The 22,804-nt window shown below is 44.3% G+C and overlaps 1 protein-coding gene across 4 annotated transcripts in view; it reads right to left on the bottom strand.

The window, feature by feature from the left end:
* The window catches only part of arfgef3 (ARFGEF family member 3), a 49,029-nt gene that overhangs the window by 18,050 nt on the left and 8,175 nt on the right, over nt 1-22,804 (bottom strand). For 3 of the 4 annotated variants that reach the window (XM_040139816.1, XM_040139818.1, XM_040139819.1), the window contains 18 exons: nt 18,320-18,436; nt 17,453-17,498; nt 16,180-16,264; nt 15,466-15,570; nt 14,742-14,866; nt 13,801-14,048; nt 13,365-13,477; nt 12,834-12,966; nt 12,025-12,641; nt 10,889-11,241; nt 8,536-8,702; nt 8,027-8,192; nt 7,422-7,529; nt 6,869-6,919; nt 5,259-5,474; nt 3,276-3,386; nt 2,559-2,709; nt 1,635-1,958 (listed from right to left, as the gene is read on the bottom strand). In XM_040139816.1, the coding sequence (XP_039995750.1) occupies nt 1,635-1,958; nt 2,559-2,709; nt 3,276-3,386; nt 5,259-5,474; nt 6,869-6,919; nt 7,422-7,529; nt 8,027-8,192; nt 8,536-8,702; nt 10,889-11,241; nt 12,025-12,641; nt 12,834-12,966; nt 13,365-13,477; nt 13,801-14,048; nt 14,742-14,866; nt 15,466-15,570; nt 16,180-16,264; nt 17,453-17,498; nt 18,320-18,436 (3,236 nt within the window). The remainder of the gene's footprint in view (nt 1-1,634; nt 1,959-2,558; nt 2,710-3,275; nt 3,387-5,258; nt 5,475-6,868; nt 6,920-7,421; nt 7,530-8,026; nt 8,193-8,535; nt 8,703-10,888; nt 11,242-12,024; nt 12,642-12,833; nt 12,967-13,364; nt 13,478-13,800; nt 14,049-14,741; nt 14,867-15,465; nt 15,571-16,179; nt 16,265-17,452; nt 17,499-18,319; nt 18,437-22,804) is intronic. The other variant, XM_040139817.1, reaches the window with a different exon arrangement.

Below are 22,804 nucleotides of genomic sequence, written 5' to 3'. Positions count from 1 at the left end.
AAGTCGAGTTTTTGTTTTTGTTTGTGTTTTTTTTGGGGGGTGGGACTGTGCAGAGGAGTATTTACTATGTTTTGGCAACGCGTTCAGCTTGTAAATGTGTCCAGTCCATCTGTTCCAAAAGATCAGAGGGAACATTTTCTTTTATTCGCTCCTAAAAGCAGCCTAGATAACTGGTTACATAAGAGATGATCCTTGGAATAAACACACACATAGGCTCCTCCATATTTACCGTAGCAGTGTATGTGTGTGTGTGTGTGTGTTGGTTGGTTGAGCCAGAGAATAAACTAGTGGCACGCGCACACACACACACACACACACACACACACACACACACACACACACACACACACACACACACACACACACACACACACACACACACACACACACACACACACACAATATGTGTATCTCTACTCTTGTCAGGACCCTTAACCTAAACCTAATTGTAAATTTAAAACTAAAACCTCATCTTCAAACAGCCCTATATATATGTATATACATAAATAAATATACATGCATATACACACATATACACACACACATATATATAAAATATACATACATATACATAAAATAAACTCTGGTAGCTCTGTTCTGCTGCTGCCATCTTGTGGCTGTTATAAACAGGCACGGTGTGAGAAACCACAGCACCTCCTGCTGAGCACAAAATGGTGGAATGTGTTTTTGGCAGATGGATTCATTAAGAGTCACCACCGTGCCGGCGATAAACAACAGGCATCTCATTGGCCTGCAGCACTTGAATTACAGGCTGAACCCACTGTCTATCTACAGGAGCAGGTAGCTGTCGTTATTCTATTAAGGTACATCCATATTGTTTCAACTTTATGAAACTTAATGTTAAAAATCATATTTATTCAGTGTTTTTTTGACAGTAGGAGACGTCGGTGGTTTGTTAATGAGTCTCACTCCTCTGCCAAATTTGTGTCCGATGATGAAACACTCTCTCATTGTTTGCTGTTATCAAAAAAAAAAATATTAGGACAATTTAAAGGAGAAACCCTCCAAAAATTCCTAAATCTTAGATGTGAATATAACGTCTTCAATAAGCCTGCAAACATTATTTTCAATACTGAATAACCTGCGGTTCTTTTCCCCATTAACTGATGTGGTCAAATGTCAAAAAAAACGTCAGAAGTGTGTCCAGATCTCAAGGTGACATCCTCCAAAGATATTAAATTTACAATGATATAAAATATATTTATATATATTTGATATCTGAAAATACGGAACAAGCAGGTGTTTGCATTTTCGCCTCATGAATGACCAAAATGATGAATCAGCTTTCTGACGAATCTACTAATCGTTTCAGTACTAGTCTATGAGCCGACGTTTTACAGTATTACTAACTTCTAGCAATAAATCAATAAAATTGATGGAAAGATATTTCTACTCATTTTACAAACACATATTCTGTCTTATATTATTATATAAAGAAAAGGATATTTTTGTCAACAATGCAATTTAGACCGTTAATATAGAGATTTACAATGGCACTAAAAATAGACCTATTTGTGAACCATGGCTTAAATAATTTACCCTCCGTGCCTGACTATAGAGTTAAATGTATGATATTATTGTGATATGTATTCGGTGTGGTACCTCCACCCTACCTGTCAGCCTGTGTTGACAGCGTACACACAGCCGTGGACGCGCTGGGCCCGGTCATCAGGGTACCGCTCTTCAGGTCCAGACCTCGGCCCCCTCTGCTGTTCTCCCTCAGCAGCTCCTGGATGGACAGAGGCTGGATGACTGGCTGGCTCAGGCCCAGCTCCGAGGCCTCTGGGCTGGGCTCGCAGCTCAGCTCCAGCCCCAGGTCCACGCCGGCCGCCTGCTGGCTCTGCTGGCTCTGCTGGGTGATGGTGGTCAAAGACGACGGCTGTGAAGAGCCGTCGCTGAAGTGGGTGTGCTCCAGTGAGCTGATGTACTCGGTCACCCTGAGGGAGAAAAGGTGAGGGGCAGGGGAGGGAGGTGAGATAGAGGGAGGAAAAAAAGGGGAGGTAAAGGAGGTGCAACGTAAAAATTAGAACTGAAGAAAGAATTTAGTAAATGCAAGCAAACAGTATTAGCATTGTATTTCCAGAATTGCATCTTCTGAAGAACAAAAACATCTTTGTTTTCAGATTGTTTTCATGTTTTGATCGTTTTCAAGAATGTCCCAAAGGATACTGGAACTAACTAAAAATGTAATAATGTCTTTCTACTGTTGTGGGAATGTAAACAGAACCAAAACTGAGTCACAGTTTTCTGTACTGTTTTTATATTCTCCGAAGCCTTTGTACAAATCAGAACGGGGAAATTCACTCCCTCCAGTCTCCCCGAGTTTTCAGAAATGCACAGTTAAACATGAATTTTTATTATTCAAATAGTCAAGACAGAAAAATGTATTGTACTAGCATACAAGTTGTTGCTTGTAAAAAAAAAAAAAAAAAAAAATTGCCTCACTATCCTGGTGAAAACCGGGTAGCAGAACGCATTGCTGTGTACATCTTGTAGTATATTGCACTGTGTGTGTGTGTGTGTGTGTGTGTGTGTACCTGAAGACATGCGGCCAGCAGTCGTAGTTGTGGCTCCCCATCTCCAGTCCTACGTTCAGGATGGCGTCCATACACAACACATGAGCCGTGTGGAGACGAACTCCCTGAGGACGTCCGATCTGCTCCAAACGCTGCTCAACACGCTGCTTCACTGGACGGACACACACACACACACACACACACACACACACACACACACACACACACACAATATGACATACACACAAGGAAACATCGTAACAAGGCAACAGTTGCTTAAATTAATTAATTTTGTCCTTAACCTTGCAAACATGGGGATGTAAAAGAGAGAATTAGTGGTTCGCAGTTTCCCACAGCTGTCACTAGATGGCACTAAAAAGCCCGTTTTCTTACTGGTAACACCCTCAACCTCCTTTTAAAGAATTCCCGATCAGAGTCTCTGCAAGTACTGATGGTCCAAAAGTTACCTTTTCAAGTAAAAGATCCCACCTTTCAAAATTCTTTTTCTAAGGGGCTTTTTAATTAAAAAACAAATTCATTCAGGTCTCTTTTTCTGGTGTGTAGAGGTTTTTTTTATGTGTGTTATTGTGTACGAGAGTGCGTGTGTGAGTGTGTATTCATCAGCTACCAGTCGGTCTTTTAACAAATCTCTTCATATTCATCAGTCTGAAGCCATTGAAGGTTTCATTTGAATGGACAAAAAACAAAACAAAACAAAAAAAACCCAGCTCTAAGTACCTTGTGCGATGGCGTCTCCCGTCTCTCCCACCTCCTTCTCCTCCTTCTCTTCCTGCACACACGAGGCTGCAGACATCTGGGCTAAAGCTGACGCACAGTTGGCAGCCACACCTGACAGACACACACACACACACGGCGTAATGACGTGCTGTTGAGTTTCATTCATTCTCTCGTCCTCATCCTGAGCTTTCTACTCCTTTGGGTGTATGTGAGTTTAAACTGGGACTGAAAAGTTGTACCGTCTCTGCCCACGTATGGCGTTCTCTCCACAGATGAGGTTGTCCACCATGTGCTCGTTTGATAATAAAAACTAAATTTCCCCGGATATCCTCTCTTAAAAAAAAAAGTTTGTATGAATCCTTGACCTCTCTGTTAACCTCCCGTGTGGGCTCAGGTTGTTACTGGGAGCTGCCACTGGTGAAAATCTTTCATTAATGTGAAGCAGAATGAGGCTGAGAAAGAAAATCGATGCTCAGCAAAACCTTCCTGGGATGAAAACATTTTGAAACACATCTATGTGTACAGCGCGTACAGCATTTATGTTATTCATTTTCAAAATCTGGGGCAGACCAGGGCTGTTGTATGTGCCTCACAAAGGCAGCAGACAGCCATAATGTCCAGTTTGCCGGCATCAATCCAACCCAGGTGACTGTTGGAGCGACAACCAGCAGGCTGAATGTGGATAACATTTTTGTTGATTCAAATCTTTATTTTTTCCTAAGGTCTGTTGCCAGCTAGGGACAGCTGCCGGTGGCCCCCGAACAAGCGCGTTGCACAGAATGTCCTCCATTATTTTTTTGTCACAACCGAAGTACTTGATAGAGACACTGTCCTACTTTTTGTACCGTTTTGCGTTTGCATTTATACGTCCGGAACGAGGAATAAACATACAGGGCACTACATTGTTTATTTACATTAACTATTCAGGTTCATTTAATTTTGTTCAGTAAAATGAAAATGGAGTTGACTGAAGCTCTGCACATGTGCACACTGCAAAGTGCCTTTTAAAATGGTTGAAAAGAGCGCGCTTGCAGTCCGGTGGGGAGCACGGGCTTAGGGCTCCAAACAGGCGAGTTTCAGACAGGACATCTGATGCATCGGTGCTTTCAGTAAATCTGGCTAATAAGACCCCTGCTCAGGCTGAAGTTGGGCAGAGCTACGCTGGGAATCACGTGGGGTCAGTCTCTCATTCTTCCGCTACCCCTGACTGGAGGCGCGGCTGCCGAGAACGTGGGAAACATGACAGAAGTTTGGGTGCTGTCCCGCTGCGTCTTGCTACCTTATTTAACAGCATCTTTGTTGTGGATTTCATGGGGGGGTAGTATGTTACATAACTCGACAGCTGAATGAAGAAAGTGTCCAGGTACCGTGAAGGTGACTTTATACGGAGTGACACTCCTTGGTGATGGGGTAGTGGTTGGGGAGGGGTTTGGGAAAGGTTTGTAAGCCGCCCTGACCTAACTGGTGCAACAAAAGTAATGGGAGAGATAGGGAGAAATGTTAAACACAATCTATCTAGGTCTGATCAGCCCAAAAAAAGAAAACAACCGTGTGGGCGAAGCACAGCTGTGTAGGGGCTTTAACGAAAGTACCACGAATTAAAAATGGATTCAGGTTGAAAGATGTCACAGTCGTGTTTTTGTCTTCTGTACTGCATTTCCACATGCTACAAAAGAAGCTGTCGCCTTTGAAAAAAAAATCTAATTTTCAGGAGTCGTGTTAGTGCAGGTTGAATCCAGTGAAAGCTCCGAGTAGCTGCTGATCATAAGTGCTGCAATTAAAACCACACAGAGCGCATGCCCCTAATACAATTTAGACCGAATTTAGACAGGAACCTGTTCCAGCTCCAGGGCTGATGTTTAGTATCTGAACCTGACCTCAGTTCTGACCCCCTCCCTCTTGGAGGGAAGGAGAACCGAGGATTTCCTGCAGGGGCGAGCGATGTACAGCATTTTCTTATTAATACAGAGAGGTGTCACCCACCCAGGGCACAGCTGAGCGCAGCAGCTTTGCGTAGGCCATCTAAGCTCAGACAGATGGTGTCTCTCTCCCTCTGGCTCTGCTCTTTGACCCCCTCTGCTCCCAGGATGAAGGCCAGGCCCTTGGAGCTGCCCGCCATGCGGCCCGTCAGCGGCGTGGACAGCACGTCGATCAGGTTCTTCCAGACGCCGGTGAGGATGAAGCGCGAGAACACAGCTCCTGAAAACACAACAAGCAACGACAAGAAAAAAAACAAACACAGGCCCATTTTAAGGCAGTAGGGAACTCGCCAGTTACCTTGAGAACCATCTGCTGGAAGGAATCTTAAACATTTCACCGAAGCTAGTTTAGCTAATTCCAGAAAGCAACAAGATACTGTATATGAAGACACAGAACAGGTCTGACACTCATGTTTCCATCCGTGACATTAATTAAAATCGTAACCACAAAACCAAAGAGTTTCAGTCTGTCAGTGAGTGTTCACACAGCACGTGGCTCCAGGGACTGATGATGCTGACAAGTCAAACAGGAGAATTAGTGTTTTATACGCACAGCATTACTGTCATGGGGAGACTCGGTTACCATGGCAATGGTTACCATGGCAATAGTCCTGCAGGGGGATGCAGAATTTTCTCCATCTCTCTCTCTGTGTCTGCTCTATCCAGCTCTTGTTTCTAACCTCTTTCCTCACCCTTTTATTTTTCTTTCGCTTCATCTCTTTCTCTTCTTTTCTTTCTTGGTGCAGCTGCACCAAGTCGGAATTAACAATTGTTAGTTATTATTGATTTTAATTGCTTTATTATTTTTAAATATCCACCGATCAACATTTTTGTGACAAGTGATGATTTGACTGGATGGACACAATCAGACACAAGTCGATCAATTTCAATCACAGTTTGATGAATCACCTCTCACTTTCCACTGAACTTCTTTGAAATCTTTTAATCTTCTTTGAAATCTTTTAATCTTCTTTGAAATCTTTTAACTTTTTGAGATCTTCTGCTTGTTCAGTCAAAAAAAACACGACAAGCTTCAAATCAAACAATGACTCAGCAGATCGACCCATAGTTTGAATACATTTAGATATTAAAAGTAAATCTTTTATATCCATCAGAATTTTATTGTGCATGTTGACAGGTTACAATCCCTGTTTTGATGCAGAACTCTTTGGTTTTGATTATTTTTTGCGATCGTGGTAAATGGATTTAGCTCAACTTTAAGGTACTTAAGATGTTGTTATTTCAGTCTACGTGGTGATGCTCCAAGGCCTCTGGATTTATTTCATCATATACACTACTATGCAAAACATTTAGGCAATTTGGATGCTACGATCCTTATCCAGCAAACAACACCATCAGGGAGGCATCTGATCGGTCCCAGATTCATTTTGCAGCAGGACAAACGAGCCCAAAGACACAGCCAGAGTCATAAAGAGCTGTCTTCAGAGACAAGAAGAAAAAGAAGTCGTGCAACAGATGGCCTGGTCCCCACAGAGCCCTGATCTCAACATCATGGAGTCGGTCTGGGACCACATGAAGAGTCAGAAGACACTGAGACAGACTGAATCCACAGAAGGACCGTGGCAACTTCTCCAAGATGCTGGAACGACCTACCTGCCAGGTACCTTGAAAAACTGTGTGCAGGTGCAGCGGGGAGAACTGGGGCTGGTTTAAAGGAAAAGGTGGGGACAGCAAATATTGATGTGATTTAGTTTCTCTCTTTCCTTGTATAAAGTCAACAGATGAATTCTAAATTTCTGAAAGCCTCCTCACTTTACTTTTAGGGACTAAAATTTCCGCAGCTGTAACATGCTATACGACGCCGCCGGCTAACAGGAGCTCTTATGTAAATGGCCATAAGACGGCAATAAAAATGATGGGCCCCATAAAACAATACTGTTAGCCCCAGCGCAGTCACAAAAGCTGCTACATGAACAAAATTACAGCCTACAATGCAGTAGCATATAAGCACCGACAGGCAGAGTGAACCCTATGTAAGAGGGTTGAGCTCCTCAGCTCTGAACATTATTCCAAATGCTGGAAAACAATCACAGATTTTATTGTAGTGATATGGAACTGGAATGAATAATTAACAGAGTGAATGGATGAACCGACCCATCCGTCAGGCTGCTGAAGTGTGGGAGTTTTCATAATGGGCTGTACTCACCTGCCATCACAGTGTCGCCGCCAGCCTTGTCACAGCTGAGTGGCGTTTGGCTGGACGCCCGCCTGATCAGCTGACCGCCAATCGCACTGCTGCCCAGACCGTCGATATCTGAGAGAGGAGGAGGGGGAGGGGACAGCGGAAGATAGCGGGACGAAGAGGTGACTTATGTTCTTACACAGCCGGGAATCTGTCATGTCTACACAGTTTGTAGAGAAAACTTTCCACTGCAACTAACTCACCCTATTTTTGACCTGATAATAATCTGATAATATTAGATGCCATTAGTTTAAGTATCGGTAATTTGGATCATTTTCAAAACTGACAACCAGTCCTTGTTTTTTGAAAATGATTTTTTTCCCCCTTTCTTCAATAAGGACACTGCAGTGAAAAACAATATTAAAGCACTGACAAGACAGTGAGTTTGAAGTAAAAACAGCTAAAATCAGTGAGTCCGAAAATCTGAGTGAAACACTTAATTGTTCATCCTGTGAAAGTGCCCCACACAAAATGGGTTTCTAGGTGACTCTAGTCCAATGAGAATAGAATCACATTTGGATTCTATTAGGTGTGAGTGTGTGTGTGTGTGTGTGCGTGTGCGTGTGCACCTGTCAGCATGGTGATGAGCGGCAGTGCGTGGTCCTCCGGGGAGCCCCAGTACCCAGCCTCGGCCAGCAGGTTGCGCTCTAACACCTGGTGGTAGAGCTCCTCGATCCAGGCCTGAGACAGAACCACGAGGACCCCGCTGCTCTGGATCAGACGCACAAACTCCTTCTGCACAACAGGAAAACAAACACACACACACACACACCACATGTCACACATCAAACCGTATTGCACTGTATTCTATATTGTTCCATTCAGGCAGATACGTCTGATTCACGCACAACGTTTCCATTTGATTGTTTTGGGGGGAGCCCAAACTTGTCTTGTATTATTCTTAGTATTCTTACTATTCCTAGTAGTATTTTAAACAGCAAGGGTTGTACTGAAGGCACGTTTAAAGAGCATGATACACTGGCGCTAATGCAAAGAGCATCGAAGACTTTTTTTTTCTTTTAAATCTCTATCATTAACACCCCCAGTAACTGATCTCATGGAGGAAATGCCTGCTCACCAGGCTGAGGACGGGAGCGAGCGTTCGTCGTCTGTAGTAGTCGCAGCAGCAGAGTTTGAGATTGAGCAGCAGAGCGTAGTACGACACCAGGTAAAGACCGTCCGCGTTCATCAGAGACTGACAGCTCAGAGTGTCACCTGCCTCGAAACCGGGAGAGTGGATCCCACCTGGAGAGAGAGGGAGGAGGGGAAATCAGGGAAATGCAAACAGGTTTTTACCGGGCTTCACCGGCATTGAAAAAACACATAACTATACATACATAGACTTAGAAATTACAGCTACTAGCAATTTTTATCTGTGTTTTATGGTTTTACAGCACTTTGACGTAAAAAAAAAAAAAAAAAAAAAATCTATATACTTACTGTACCAACCTGAACCTGGCCAAAATATTATAAGAAAGGATACAACTGGTGGGGAAAATGGGTGAGTGAGGGCAGGAAAGTCAAGGTGAAAAAAGGGGAGAAGGAAAAAAGGGAGAGAGGGGAAAGAATGGAAAGTATAGAGGGAGAGAGGGGAAATGTAGAGAAGGAGAAAGAAAACAGAAAAAGAAAATGGAGGAAAAGAGAGAGAAGGAAACTGAAAAGGAACAAGAAGGTGAGAGAGGGAAGAGGAAATGAGTGTAAAGGTGAGAGGAGACAGTGAGATACGATCTGTCAGCTGATGACGAGTCACGTCTTTTAATCAGAAACTCACTCTGGGGATTTACAGCCTTGACCAAATTCATTAACTCAAGGTATCTGTAGAGTTTAATTTGATTCACGGTTTATCTCTGCTGGTGTAAAAACTCCCAGCAGGCTTTCTGTTTTTACAGATGGATTATGGGACATGCCTGGAAGGCAGGAGGTTTTATTAAATGGATCCTGCACTAAGGTGATGAACTGAATACAGAGTACAGTGGAGACGTTCAGTCCACATTTAACTCTGCAGTTTCTTAAAAGTCCTAGAGCACACTGCAATCAACTGGTGACATAAATGAATATCGCAGGTCCTTGGTGAAAAATGGATCCTTTAAATGATTATTTATTATGGAACTGTTGGTGAAAGAAAAAGAGGGGATAAGAAAAGGGCTTCCGTTTGTCAGCCAGTGACTTTATTACAAACTGTTAAATATACAGAGTTGATGGGTTCAGGGAAGTGTTGGTCTCATCTGTAAAGGTTCTTGTTTAATGACGCGTGTTCCTCAACACGGCAACAAAAGATGCTCATGGAGAATTTAGTGATACAATAGGTTTGCAATATGGTCATCAGTTTTAATGATTTCATTCTCATTCTTAATTGTAATACGCTTTTCTGTGAGTTGGGTATGGTATAGGGTTAAAAAAAAATACTACAATACCCATGAGCCTTAGTTGACGTTGGCTCATATCAGGCTTCCACATGGTATAATTTTCGCTTCAGGTGACTATTAGCTGCACTCGCAACAGGATCTTATGCTCTTTGATGGGATGCGTCTGGCTGAAATGCACCTTGGGAGTTGTAGTTGCCGTCCCCCTCCTGTTTGTATGTGGAGAGGCTTGTATCTTTGTCTTTTTCTTAAAGAACCAAGTATTTTCTAACACAGTTGTTGATCTTTTGTGCCAATGATTCAACCAGTGGAGTTCTGTGTCCTGGAGTGCTCCCACTATCAGATACGTAAAATTGTCCATGTAAAAATGAACCAGACGTTTACTTTTGAAACACGGCGTGCCAAAAATAATTCTTCCTACTGTGCAACTCTACATTTGGAAGCAAAAGTAATTATCTGATTGTTTTTCTTGTTCAGTGCTATTTCACAAAAGTAGGCACCAAGAATGAATGGATGAAACTAAGCTGCTGACTCGCAAAGAGCATAACCACAAGCGCAGGTTATAAACCAGAGCCAAGAAGATTTCATTCATCTGTCAGTTAGTTTGATTTAAATCAGCCGTGGGTTGTGCTTCACATGTGAATTCTGGTTTTAATTAACAGTTTCTGAATTTGCATAACCAGCTTTAATCATTTGTTTTGTTGTTTTATTTTATTTCATATTCTACATTATGGAATAATCCAACAGAACGTCCCCACGGTGTGATCGATTTACTTCAGTTGGTAAAACAAAACAACAGTTGTTCAAACTGTGATTTTTTCATTTTGGGACTCAACCGGCATCAGAGACTTTTCTGTGCCAAGAGTTGATAAATAAAGGGAGAGGCTGCTGCACAGATCACTCCACCCTCAGCAAACATCCTGTGTATGTTTAGCTAACACACGCACACACACTCTCACACACACGCACACACACAATCACTGATTCTATGCTCTTCCCGGGCCTGGAAACTGGAAACCAAGTCAAATCAGCCTGCAAATCTACACTGCCCCTCCCTCCTGTTCTCACCGGCCTGCAGTCCGGAGCAGAAGGTGGAGGAGAAGTTCTGCAGCGACAGGTCCACATCTGCGGCGGTTGCCAACCCCAGCAGCCGGGGCAACAGCGCTGCCAGTGACTGGACAAACAGCCTGGCACTCTGCTGGTCGGCCTCCTGGTTGCGGAGCAGTTTGAGGGACAGGGCGGCGGTGCGAAGGGAGCGGTGGCCCGGGCAGTCACGAGGCGTCTGCTGCTCCTCGTCCGCCAGTGAGACGTTGTCAGAGCCGATGTCGGAGACGTCGGAACGCCCCGAGTCCTTTTCGGCAGCCATGGAGTACTGGTCACATGAGTCGAACTCTGTCCGTGACAAGTCCTGCTCCTCCACACTGGTGGACCGACAGGTAGAGTCATTAAATCATTTCTAATTATTATCATAATCATTATTTCAGGGTAAGAGTTAAGTTTTCTACTCTTCCAGGCTGCCATTTGTTGGAGAACTTATTTCTGTATTATTTCTGAGCTGTAATGTAAAGTTGATATTGAGCATATTGTTTTTTCTCTGTTCTTTGCATTAATAGCTTTGCTAAACTGCACTTCCGAACAACAATAATGCAACTTCGACAACAGATTATAATCAGCGCTTTCTTCACTGTGATGGATTAATGACCTAAAGCGAGGTTCAATCGTCTGACAGTTAGTTTTCCTAGTGACCTGAAATAAATGGAAACCAATCAAGCTAGGAAAGGAAATCTATGTACAAAAGCTACGGTACGTTTAGGAAAATAGCTAAGCGGTAAGGCTGGGTGATAAGCTTGAAATTATTATCACCATATCGAGGTATGGCCAATGTTCAAGGCATCAACTGCATTCCACTTTTGGAGTGTGCATTCAATATCGACCAAACTCTTCGTATTTATCATATTTCATCTGAAAGTCACAGAGCGTCAAACGATGGCCTACGCTTCTGACGGTAGAAAACCCTCGACAATGAGATGATTCCTGCCTGCCACCGTGTCCTATTGGATTCCGCCAAGTTCAGAAATTTGGCTTAAAACAGCCAAAAGTACAAGACATCCAACGCAACTCAAATACAATAATAATAGCACTTTCAGTTAGGTGTCTCACACACACACACACACACACACACACACACACACACACACACGTACCTGAAGTTGCTCTCGCTGTATCGTGACCCGCCCGCATGGTGCGACCTGGTCCTGGACTCCACAGACAGGAAGTTGGTGATGTCAGGGTAGACAAGGGCATGACTCCGCTGGACTACGTCTGGAGGAACCACACTCCCTCTCTCTCCTGCTCCTCTTCCTCCTCCACCACCTCCTCCGGCTCTTTCTTTCTCTCCTCTTCCCTCGACCTCCCCCGCACCTCCTCCCTCCTCCCGACGGCTCCCCTGGTCTGCCTCCTGGCTCTGGTCACGTTTGGCCCCCTCCTGTGCGCCACAGGATGAGTGCGACGGGAGGCGAGCATTCTCCGCGCACTCCTCGGGAGTTGTGCGGTCAAGCCCCATGCCGAGCCCCCCCACCTCCAGATCCAGGGTGGTCTGGCCTGTTTCAGTGGTGATGCTGATGCTTATGTCGGGGCTGCGCTCGGCGGCCCCGGTGATGGCAATGTTGGACGAAGAAGAACTGGGGTGGTCCCAGGGAGCCTGCTCAGAGGACAGGATGTGTCTCTGCCACCTGAAGTCGGCCTCATTGATCTCCATGGACTCACGCGTTGACTCTGTCCCATCTTTCAGATCATCCAGTCGTCTGAGGAGAAGCCGAGCCTGAAAAACCCCGCTGTTCTGTTACCGTTTTATACTGAAAACCACTCACTCTTAAGCTTATTTCTTCCACATCGACTCTGGCTCCCTGAGGTAAGCTCAGTAAATGAAGGGGCGCTGTTTCATCTGTCTATGGCCCACGACTTAATTTATTCATTTTAAGTGTGTTATTAAATCACGGTCTCAGGCGCGTACCTGCTCGGGCTGGATGCCGCGGCCCTGGGACAGTTCATCCAGAGCTCCAAGGAGAGCGCAGGCACAGGAGACCGAGGAGTAACAGGCCTCGATGCCTCCCTTCACACACGCCTCTGTCATCCCATCCATCACGCTGGCAGAGGAAGCACATTATATCTTAACGGCTTTGCTTGCATGGAGTAAAATTAGTCAGGACTGAACCTTTATACTTAATTACTTTGTGAAACGCTGTGATCACGATCTGCGCTCTTCATCGCCAGAGAACAGGCGTCAAATTAATCACAATGGAACAAATTATATTGCTTCTCACTTAAGAAAAATAATCACCGATGACAGAGATCAAGCTCAGCACAAGTACAACGTAATGAACTACATCCATTAAATGAAATGTAACACTGTGTAGCTTTAAGAGAACACGCCAACATTGTGTCATGATACACTTCAGATAAGTCAACCGCATAAATTCTGCCAATAGTTTCTGACCTTCCAGCAACTCAAATAACAAAACAAAAAGAGACAGGAGTCACTAACAGTTTTAGGAGGTCCAGGTGGGACTTCCGCTTTGAGAAGGAGCGCTTCCTGGTTTCAGGCTCGGCCACGCACGGACCAGCCAGGTCGTACAGCCGCTGGGGACTGCCCAAAATCTAACACACACACACACACACGGAGACACACCAACATTTATTCCACTTTCATCTGGTGTTTCATTTCACAACATTAATATATAGTCACATTATGTCAAATGCGGTGCTATCAAATGAAGTAAACCTACGTTCTGGTCCTAGTATCGATAGTTACATTTTTGACTAAACATTAACTGTGATGATAAATATCTTAGGCAAGCTTCAGGTGTTTGTAAGTTGACTTTCATACTAGGGTCAAGTGGAAATGATACCAATGGTAGAAACCGTATCTAAGAAGTTATTTGTTTTGGACAAAGGTCAGCAACGGTGTCTCCTGCTCCCACCTCCTTCATGATGCGGATGGCCTCGGTGCGGTGTTGAGGAGGCGGGTACAGCAGGATCCTGTGGTAGAGCGACTGTAGCACCGGTTTCATTGACTCCACACAGCTCACCAAGCGCACCAGCTCCGCCGCGATGTAACACACCGTCCGCACTACCGGCGCGATCCTGGCGGGGGCGCTGGAGGAGCAGCCGGACCCCCGGCCCTGATCGGATACCCCTCCGCAGCAGGAGTCCACATCCAGGCTGATTCCTGGCAGAGAAAAACAAGGAGGGAAATAAAACAGCCAAGAAAGCTTCAAATCAACTTTCATTATCTGTAAAGTCCAATAAAAAGTGAATGAAATTTTCACTATTTGGAGAAAGACCTCATCAAGCTGATTGCTGGCAGGAAGGTAATTCATTAAAAGGGGTATTTGCTTCAAAGCTCTGGATATTCTTAAGAGGAACAAAAAAAAAAAAAAAACCCCAAATGAACAAAGACTTTGAGCCAAGTTAACCGTTCAACTTCTCATTAGGTTAATGGGCTCGTTCCAACACCAATTACAACAATGCTGACATATGCTTTATAACTGAAACTGCTTATGGTAGTGGCCACAGCGGCACCACAGCAGCACAAGCACTAAAGCGAATAAGAAAGCGTGAGACGTGTGGAACGGTTCCCCACCTCTGGCAGGGGGTTCTCCCCTGAGAACGGGATAAAGCAAGTTCCCGCAACAGCCGAAGAAAGCCGCACCACTTTTCAGTCAGGTAGCTTTGTTCTGATCTTCGGAGCCGTTTAAAAATTTTTACAACGGAACATTAAACACAAACTTCTAAACTGTCAAAACCTGTTTCCCTCTTGATGTTCAGCGTACGGACTCCTCACGGTCATTCCAACTGGCGCACAAATGCAGAAAGTGTGACAACCCCCCTTCACAGCGGTTTCTCTGGTAAATCCAGTTACCTAGGCTGAGTCTATCTGTGAGCCGGTCTCGGTCTGGCGGCCACATGTAGCCATGGTGGGAAGCGATGGTTTTGTCGTTGACGGGGTTTCCCATGATCGCCACAAGGGACGGACACAGCTGCTTCCTGAGAGGAGGAATATTGTTGGTTTTTAGGATTTTGAATATACATGTATTAGAATACCGTAAATTACAATAAAGGGTGAAAGGTGAGTTCAGGTGCTTTGAAAGAATAAATAAATAAACATCATAAAAAGAAGCATAAGATAAAACTTACCACTATCCGAGATATGTCAAATTATCAATGCCTGGACATTGGGCTCCCAAAATATGTCAGGTAAAGCCTCCGATAAACAGTTAAATTAGGTCGTTGACCCCATTTCGTATACTTTCTGTGCCAGAATCTCTCTTACATTTTTGTTGTTAATTCCATGACTTGGTACAAATGAATATCAGTAAGCTAGGCAGGGTGTACAGGATAAATAACCATCAAAATATTCATCTTCATTCATCTTTTTTTTTAGTCATTTTATCCCTGGCCACCCGTAAAGGGAGGAGGGCCGAGGCTCCACAGGCCCCATGGGAGAATCTCAGACGTGACTCAGTCTGAAAACAAATATTGGAGGTCAAGTTCCAGATCAGAGGTTATGTATATTCTTCTCTTTGTTGCTGCAATTTGGCCGCAGCCTGTGTATGACACACAATAGTAGTGTTACAAAGCCTTACCACACGAGGTCGGTAAAACCTCTGGACAGGTGCATTGTGGGAGGACAGCCGCTGAGCATGGAGAGGATGCACTCCAGGTAGAGCAGCTGCAGGAGCTGGTTATCACTGGAAGGTGAAAATGTACAAAGCCAGAACGCTTTTAGTAATACAGACGTCAGACGCCAGCCTCTGGGAAAAGTCACTGTTTGTAAAGTAAATCCAGTCTAATCTGGAGTGTTAACTAATGATATTCAATCATGGTCTGATCGAATAAGCAGGTTAAAAAGGAGCAGGTCAAACTGGAAAGCAGTTGCTCTTCAACCCCTGGCTACTTTTACTTGGTTCCCACACCTATTACTGTCAGGCTTATGGCACAGTGAGGACAGGGCTGTTGCTGTATCACTTGGCATGTGTCTCGTGTAGCTGAGATTTAAAAGAGGTTCAGCGAATCTGGAACTTCCAGGGATTTAAAACACACCTGTGTCCCCCGATGAACTTGATTGCCGTTCGGCCGAACGGCAGCTAAACTGCAGTTCACACACCTTTTTATTGGTAAAACACTTTTTCAGCTATTTTTTTTTTTTTTTTTTAAATCTTGCACATAACCAATAATCATCATTTCCTGTGTGGTAACTGAGAATCCTAAGAGATTCGTGGTGCTAAAGCAAAACCTGATGATTCACAGATCAGCCTCAGGCTGAGATTTCAAATAAATATGAGCCAAAATAGTTTTACCTGTCCACCGACTCCAGCTTCTCACAGAAAACTGTCAGAACTGTCACCACATCTTCACACAGAGCCTGACTGGTTGGAGAAATATCTGCAAACACAGACACAGACACAGACACACACCATAACCACGTTAATTCCCTGCACCTACTTTATCTTTATTCAATATGAAAATGAAGTGATTAAAAACTCATTACTTTCCCGTCTCTAACTTTCTCTCTCTCAACCCCCATATCTCTGTAATAAATAAAATAAAATCAATACGTTCTCTGTGAACCCGTTTGGCTCTCGGCCTGCAGAGGCATCCGTCGTTTATCTGTGTGCGACTGTCGACAGTGTCGTAAAGAAGCCCTGCCAGTCTCTACCTGCAGACTGGCGAACACAGTGGCTCTATAACAGCTATGCAACAGTTGCACACTACACGTGACTGAAGGTCCACATCCACGGAGCTTAAACGCTCACTTCACTCGAGAAAACAACGCACACTGGGTAGAAGGAAAACTGCTGAGACAGCTTTGCTATTCTGAGATTCTCTCCACTAGAGGGGCAAAAAAATGCGAAGTTTGTCCTGAGGGTGGCGCCACAGGAAAGGCCATGTTGCTATCCAAGTCCAAAGGGTTTATCCTCTGTAGGAGGCCATTTTAGAACATCCCAGCAGTTTGTCGGGCTCATGTCCAGATTGTCAGATTCGCCTCAGTTGCTTCCCACCAGTCTAAACCGTACTTTGTTGGCCTCCCCTGTACACAGGCTAAATGACAACGTTCAGACTTCCCCGCACCCACCTCCTTGGAGTGTGCCTGTCAAGTCCGAGTGCGCTTAAAGCTGTCCACAAGGGACTTCCAGAGAGTCTGCTTCCGCTGTAGACTTCACCAGACTTTTGTCAGAAAGACTTCGAACAAGCCTATTTCTCAAAATGCTGTGAGGATCATACCCTACAACTCTCCATCTATAGTGTTCGTAGAAAAACTGTTTGACTCAGGGGGCCACTTCACTGTGTACACCTATACAATCTACTGCAATCCGGTACATATGTTCTGCCCTAAAGACTCATTTTCTGATGACTGTAATGTCCAGTTTTGGTTGACATTGTCATAAAGGTGTTAATGGGGGTATATGTTCTAGCATTGAGGCCACAGTTACTGACGGTGCTGTCCCGGACTGCGTTATACTGAGAGGGGTTTCTCATATGCTGTCCCCTGTTAAAAGCGACGGATGTAAAAAAACAAAAAACAAACTCCAGCCCCGGAGCTGACGTGGAGAGCTGCTGGTGATGATGTACCTCTCCTCTGCAGTGGCAGCGCAGTCACCTCGTCTCCATCCGCACCCTGGGGAGGAACACACGGCAGGAGGCGTGCTTACTGTCAGCGTGTCTTTGGGTTTTGTATCAACACAGAAAATGACAGAGAGCTATCACTGGTAAAAAGCCCTGAATCTGCTACTGGTTGCCAGTTTGGTAGGGTATTAGATTCGGAGCCCTTGTATTTACTTAATGTGTGCGAATACAGTAAGTTGTTTGACTCTGTACATTACATGTGTGTTTCTAAATGCTCCCTCTATGTGTGTAATGTGCATGCACAGCATACTGCATGTTATGCGCCATAAATACAATATTTCTTCTTGAGCGATGTGATCGGTGATGCACTGACACCAGGCATCAGTGTTGTATGTTAAACAAACAACACCAATGTACACAAAACAGGCTTCCACACACTAAGCCGGTGTTGCTCTCTGGTGACTCATCATTATGGAAATAAAATATGCAACCAGCAACATTTCATCATCTCTCCCTTTGACCTCAATGGCTGCAGAGGACCGAATAATCATTATCGTTTAATCCGTTTCAAAAATTCTAAAACATGACATGTAACAGAGAAAAGCAGCAATTTCTCACATTTAATGAGTTGGAAGAGACAACATTTGACATTTTTGCCTGATAATTGACTTCTTTCTAGATTAACTGGTCAAAATTGTAGTTTACATTTCGGTCAACTGACTAATCAATTAATCAACCAACTGTTTCAGCACTACTGCCCAAATCTCCCAGGTTCCCTGAACTACTCAGCCCATGTTTACATGTGTGCATACAGCTGTGTAATGCTGAGGTCTGTATCTACTGTGTTGTGTGTGTTTTGTACGAGTGCGCGACCTCTTGTCTGTGTCGCAGCTGTAGCGCCAGGTCCCCCAGTATCTGGCTCAGCGTGGCTCTGACCGCTGTGTTGATGCTGCGCTGGTGACAGCTGGACATGTAGGTCTCGATACACACCTGGACACACACACACACACACACACACACACACACACACACACAATTACCGCTGTGTGTGATCTTACTTGTGTCTGAGTCACAACAGAAAGTCGTGACGCACAGTCCAAAGACGGCATCACAGACAGACACTGAACCATCAGGGAGATTTATGGGAGGTTTCCATGGCGTCACAGGTAACCATGGTGACCAGACTAAGGACGGGGATGGGGCAGGAGGATGTATTGTCTGTGTGAAAAAAAAAAATCTCCCAGCCAGATTACAAGGTAACAGAGTTAACACCGTGGCAGCAGTTAGTCAGCAACTGACTAGACACACACACACACACACACACACAAAAACACACACACGCACGCACAGTCACAGTATGCTTCCTACAGCTACAATGGAAACTCCTGTTGTGATTATTTAGTGCCACACGACAGAACTTGCATCAGTTTTTCTGGTTAATTACAATTTAATTTGTGACCTTTTCTTGTGTTATTAAAAATGTTCAAGGGCGTTTAAAGGACACTAGTAATTATAATATGAAATTGGTTCCATCATAAAATTTCAAAGGATTTTGTGTGCAGAAAGCTTTATTTTGGTAGCTAAATGTGAGTGATGGCAGGTAATCTAAACACAGGTCCTTCTTCAGGGCCTCTTTTGGCCAGGCGGCACTTACTCCGAGGCCACTTCCACACCAAACAAGGTCCAAAAGATTTATTTTGAGGTATTAGTTCAAGGATGGTTGAGTTTAGACAGAAGATTAGAAGCGGTTTCCTGGGATTGAAAGTGCTGGAGTTCGTTTGGATCGATACAAAGGCTGGGAGGAGGCTCTACCTGAAAGGAGACGCCACAAAGAGACAACGACACCATCACTGAGGTCAAGGTTTACTATAGAGCTTCTCTGACCTGAATTCATAACAGTGATTCTGGCTTGGAGTATTTCATACTGAAAAGGGCGTTTATTTGCTATCATTCTTTTGATTTTACAATTTTTTTTGCTAAATATTGCAAGTTTTTGGAAATAATACTGGGATTGATTGAATTTCTGCAACACTGCTCAGTCCGAGAGGGTTTGTTCCACATCAGGAATCTTTACAGAGGTAAACAGGGGAAGGGCTACAGAACACGTCAACGATGCAATGTGCAAGCCAAGATTTATTTCACCAATTACCAAAGGTCTGTTCTATCCCCTGAGCATCAAGGGCTGAAAGCCAACAGGCCGGGCCTCATGTAAAGCTCCACACAAAGACCTTTTCTGGTAATTATGTTCAGGTTGTACGCCACCTGCGCCTAATCAATAACGGCTGAATACATCCTGCATCATTAGGCGTTGCGGCGTCAGTGCGAGATGGACCAAAGAGCAAGGAGCGGCCTTCTGCAGCCTCCCGAAACCAAACACTTCTTCTAGCCTCTGCAATTTTGACACTTACGCCACCTGCAGGCAATCGGTGTTACGGCTTGTCTTTTAAAAGCTGCAGTTCAGTGTGTAAGTGTGAATTTGATTGAGCCCAAATATTTTAAACCTACTAAAAATAAGATTATGTGACTGAGTTCTGGGCATGAGGGTTCACTGGTCTGATGGCCAAGAGGCTTTTGGTCAGAGCTGTTGAGGGAGAGAAGTAAACAATACGTTCATTCACAAAATATTCAAAAGCTAACAGCTGGCGTTTTACAGCCACATGATGAGTTGTATTTCCCATTGTGCATTTATTAACCCCTGGAGGTTGGTCTGACACAATGACACTCAATTTGCATTACACTTTAGCTGACAGGTAGTATATGTGTTTAATGTAAAACATGTAAACGTAGACAAAAGGAAAATCACCAAAATCGCTGAAGCTATCATTTTCTTCACCTGAAGGTGGCAACATGAACAGGCATGCATGTGCCGTGGCAAACTGCGGCCGCTGCTATTACTTTTCTCTCTCTTCTCAGTGGCACAAGTTGGCCAGGTCCAACTTGAGGAGAACTGAATGACAACCAGTTTCTTAAAAAGGTGCAGCCTGCAGTTTTGGTTTTTACGTCTAGGTTCATGATTAATTGTCAAGTTTCTGCAGTTTTCCCATTGGATTCAGCGGACAGACGGGGCTAGGACCCAGACAGGGATATCTAGTTTTGGTGGTTCAGGTCTGGGATGTTTGGCAAAACAAGTTTGGATCAATTTTGTATCGTAACAATTGGGGACATAACATAGACATAGCATAGCTCATTTTGAAATCTTAGGGCATGGTTATACAGACAAATGAACTGCTGAGCAAAGGATTGGATTTGTGTGTGTGTCTCTAGTGTCTGTAACTGTAAAGCGGAAAATGTTTCCATGGACTGATATGAGGATAAGAGGTAGAGTATAAGCCTCCAGCTTCCAGTGGCTGAAACTGAATAAATCCCTCGGCACTGCCAACCCCTGCATTAAGAACCTGTACTGAGCCGCACTGTTTGTATGTTAGTGATAATGGAGTGGTGGTGACAACCTCTCCAGCCACCCTGAGTTATGACCCAAGACAAACAGAGACACACGCACTCCCCATGCGGCCGGGCCTGGCGACATGGAGCCCATTAACACAACGTGTCGACCGGGTTTTTATGAGCAGTTAATGGACCTCAGACATCACCTGGCAACAGGAGCCACTGCTCCCGCTGCCCCCGAGTGAAGTCATGTTACAGGGAAAAAACTCTGCAGATAACGCTCTGCAATTTGGAAAATAACGTGCGGGTTTTGGCATTTAGGTTCAGGTCTTGGGAAAACTGGGGTGGCTGGTTGTTGGTCAGGTGGCAGCTCTGCACCTCGATGACTTAGACGTCATTTTTACTTGATTATATTTCTGCTCAGGAGAAGCGTCTCCAGGAGCCGGGGTCCCTGTGTGGCTTCATTTGCTGATTGCTACACGAGTCTTTTGTACGGTCTCCCACTCAGGGGAATTATGAATGTCAAATGTCAATCTACTGAGCGTCGCACGCATGTGTTGTAATGAAACGTTCGTAATTTCTGCCTTTGCCTAGGAAGTTGTTGTCAGCTTGGATTCTTGGATTCCACCAAAACATCCATGAAACAGCAGATTCTCCTCCTCTGCTCCATCCTGCAGAAAGGAGCAAGCTACGAGCCTTTCAGATCCCCCTCTTTAAGCCTACAGAGGGTGAGTTTTTCATCCTCAAAAACTGGAGGACTCCTTTGAGGCCTCGCTGAGCCTCAGAAAATCCACTGATATCCAGAGACCACCCCTACAAAAGGCAGAAAATCCCCTAAGAATGAACTGGCTGCTGGGTCTAAGTTGACACATGAAACTGGTATTTTGACAGAAACTGTGATTCAAACTATTCTACACCTTTACAAATGTCAAACATGTAGTATCGTGGAATGTATTTATCAGTATTTTCACTACCACCGTTGACGTAATGGAAATACCATTATGTGGCAAAGCTACAATTGGAGTATGTAGTTACGCATGATTTACTCTGGCCCCCTGCAGGGCAGAGAGACTCGACTGATGGCTGTATAATGGTGGTAACATTATCTATACCCCTTGCATATGGATTTATTTATACTCAGTGCAGAATTTGCCTGTTGATTTTGAGGCATTGCAACTGCTCTGAACGATGTGCTGTACATTATCAGATCGTGCTGGGCGTTCATCATTAACCTACGCTAACAATCTTTGCATTCTTTCAATATCGACCCACAGTCAAGGTGAGGAGAGGCCTAGCATCGGATCACAGCATGCAAATTTAAGAGTTACTGATCCCTTCTTCTTTCTTCTTGAACCTGCTTCATGTTTTCTCTACTCTTAATAAACATTAGCGTTGAGGGGAATATCATTTTCCAAACATATTTCAGCATTATACTGACAATTCTGCCATTTCTCAGAGTTCAATTGTTTATTACAACATTTACCTACTATTTGAGGTTGTGCAACCAAAACAACGTTCTTCAGCCAAGCAGGTTAAGTACATCACGGGCTTCTTTTATGGCAAAATATCTCCCTTCAACTCAAAAGTCTCTCCTGTTCTTGTTTGTACGGTTTAATCTAAAATCAGCCGATGCATGTGTGTGTGTGTGTGTGTGTGCGTGCGTGCATGCGTGTGTGTGTGTGTGTGCGTGTGCGTAGAACAACCCATCTCAACTCACTGAATAACTGATGAGATTGCAGCATGAGACAAGGCTCTGGGGTGAGCAGGGTCGGAGCAGAGCTTCACCTTCAAAAATAGATTGAGCTCATGTAATGTTTGCTATGCTACCAGTTCACTGTCCTTTTTTATAAAAAATAAAAATAAAAAATAAAAAGGGGGGGGGGACGCCATCTGTCAGTGGTACGGTCTGGGACAGTCCAATCAATACTGGGAACATGAAAAAAAAACAAAAACTCAATGCGTCAATTTTGCTTT

The sequence above is a fragment of the Xiphias gladius genome, chromosome 11 (assembly GCF_016859285.1).
Source record: "Xiphias gladius isolate SHS-SW01 ecotype Sanya breed wild chromosome 11, ASM1685928v1, whole genome shotgun sequence".
Taxonomy (NCBI): domain Eukaryota; kingdom Metazoa; phylum Chordata; class Actinopteri; order Istiophoriformes; family Xiphiidae; genus Xiphias; species Xiphias gladius.
The sequence above is the reverse complement of the archived record's forward strand: the minus strand, read 5'-3'. Positions and strand labels throughout refer to the sequence as shown.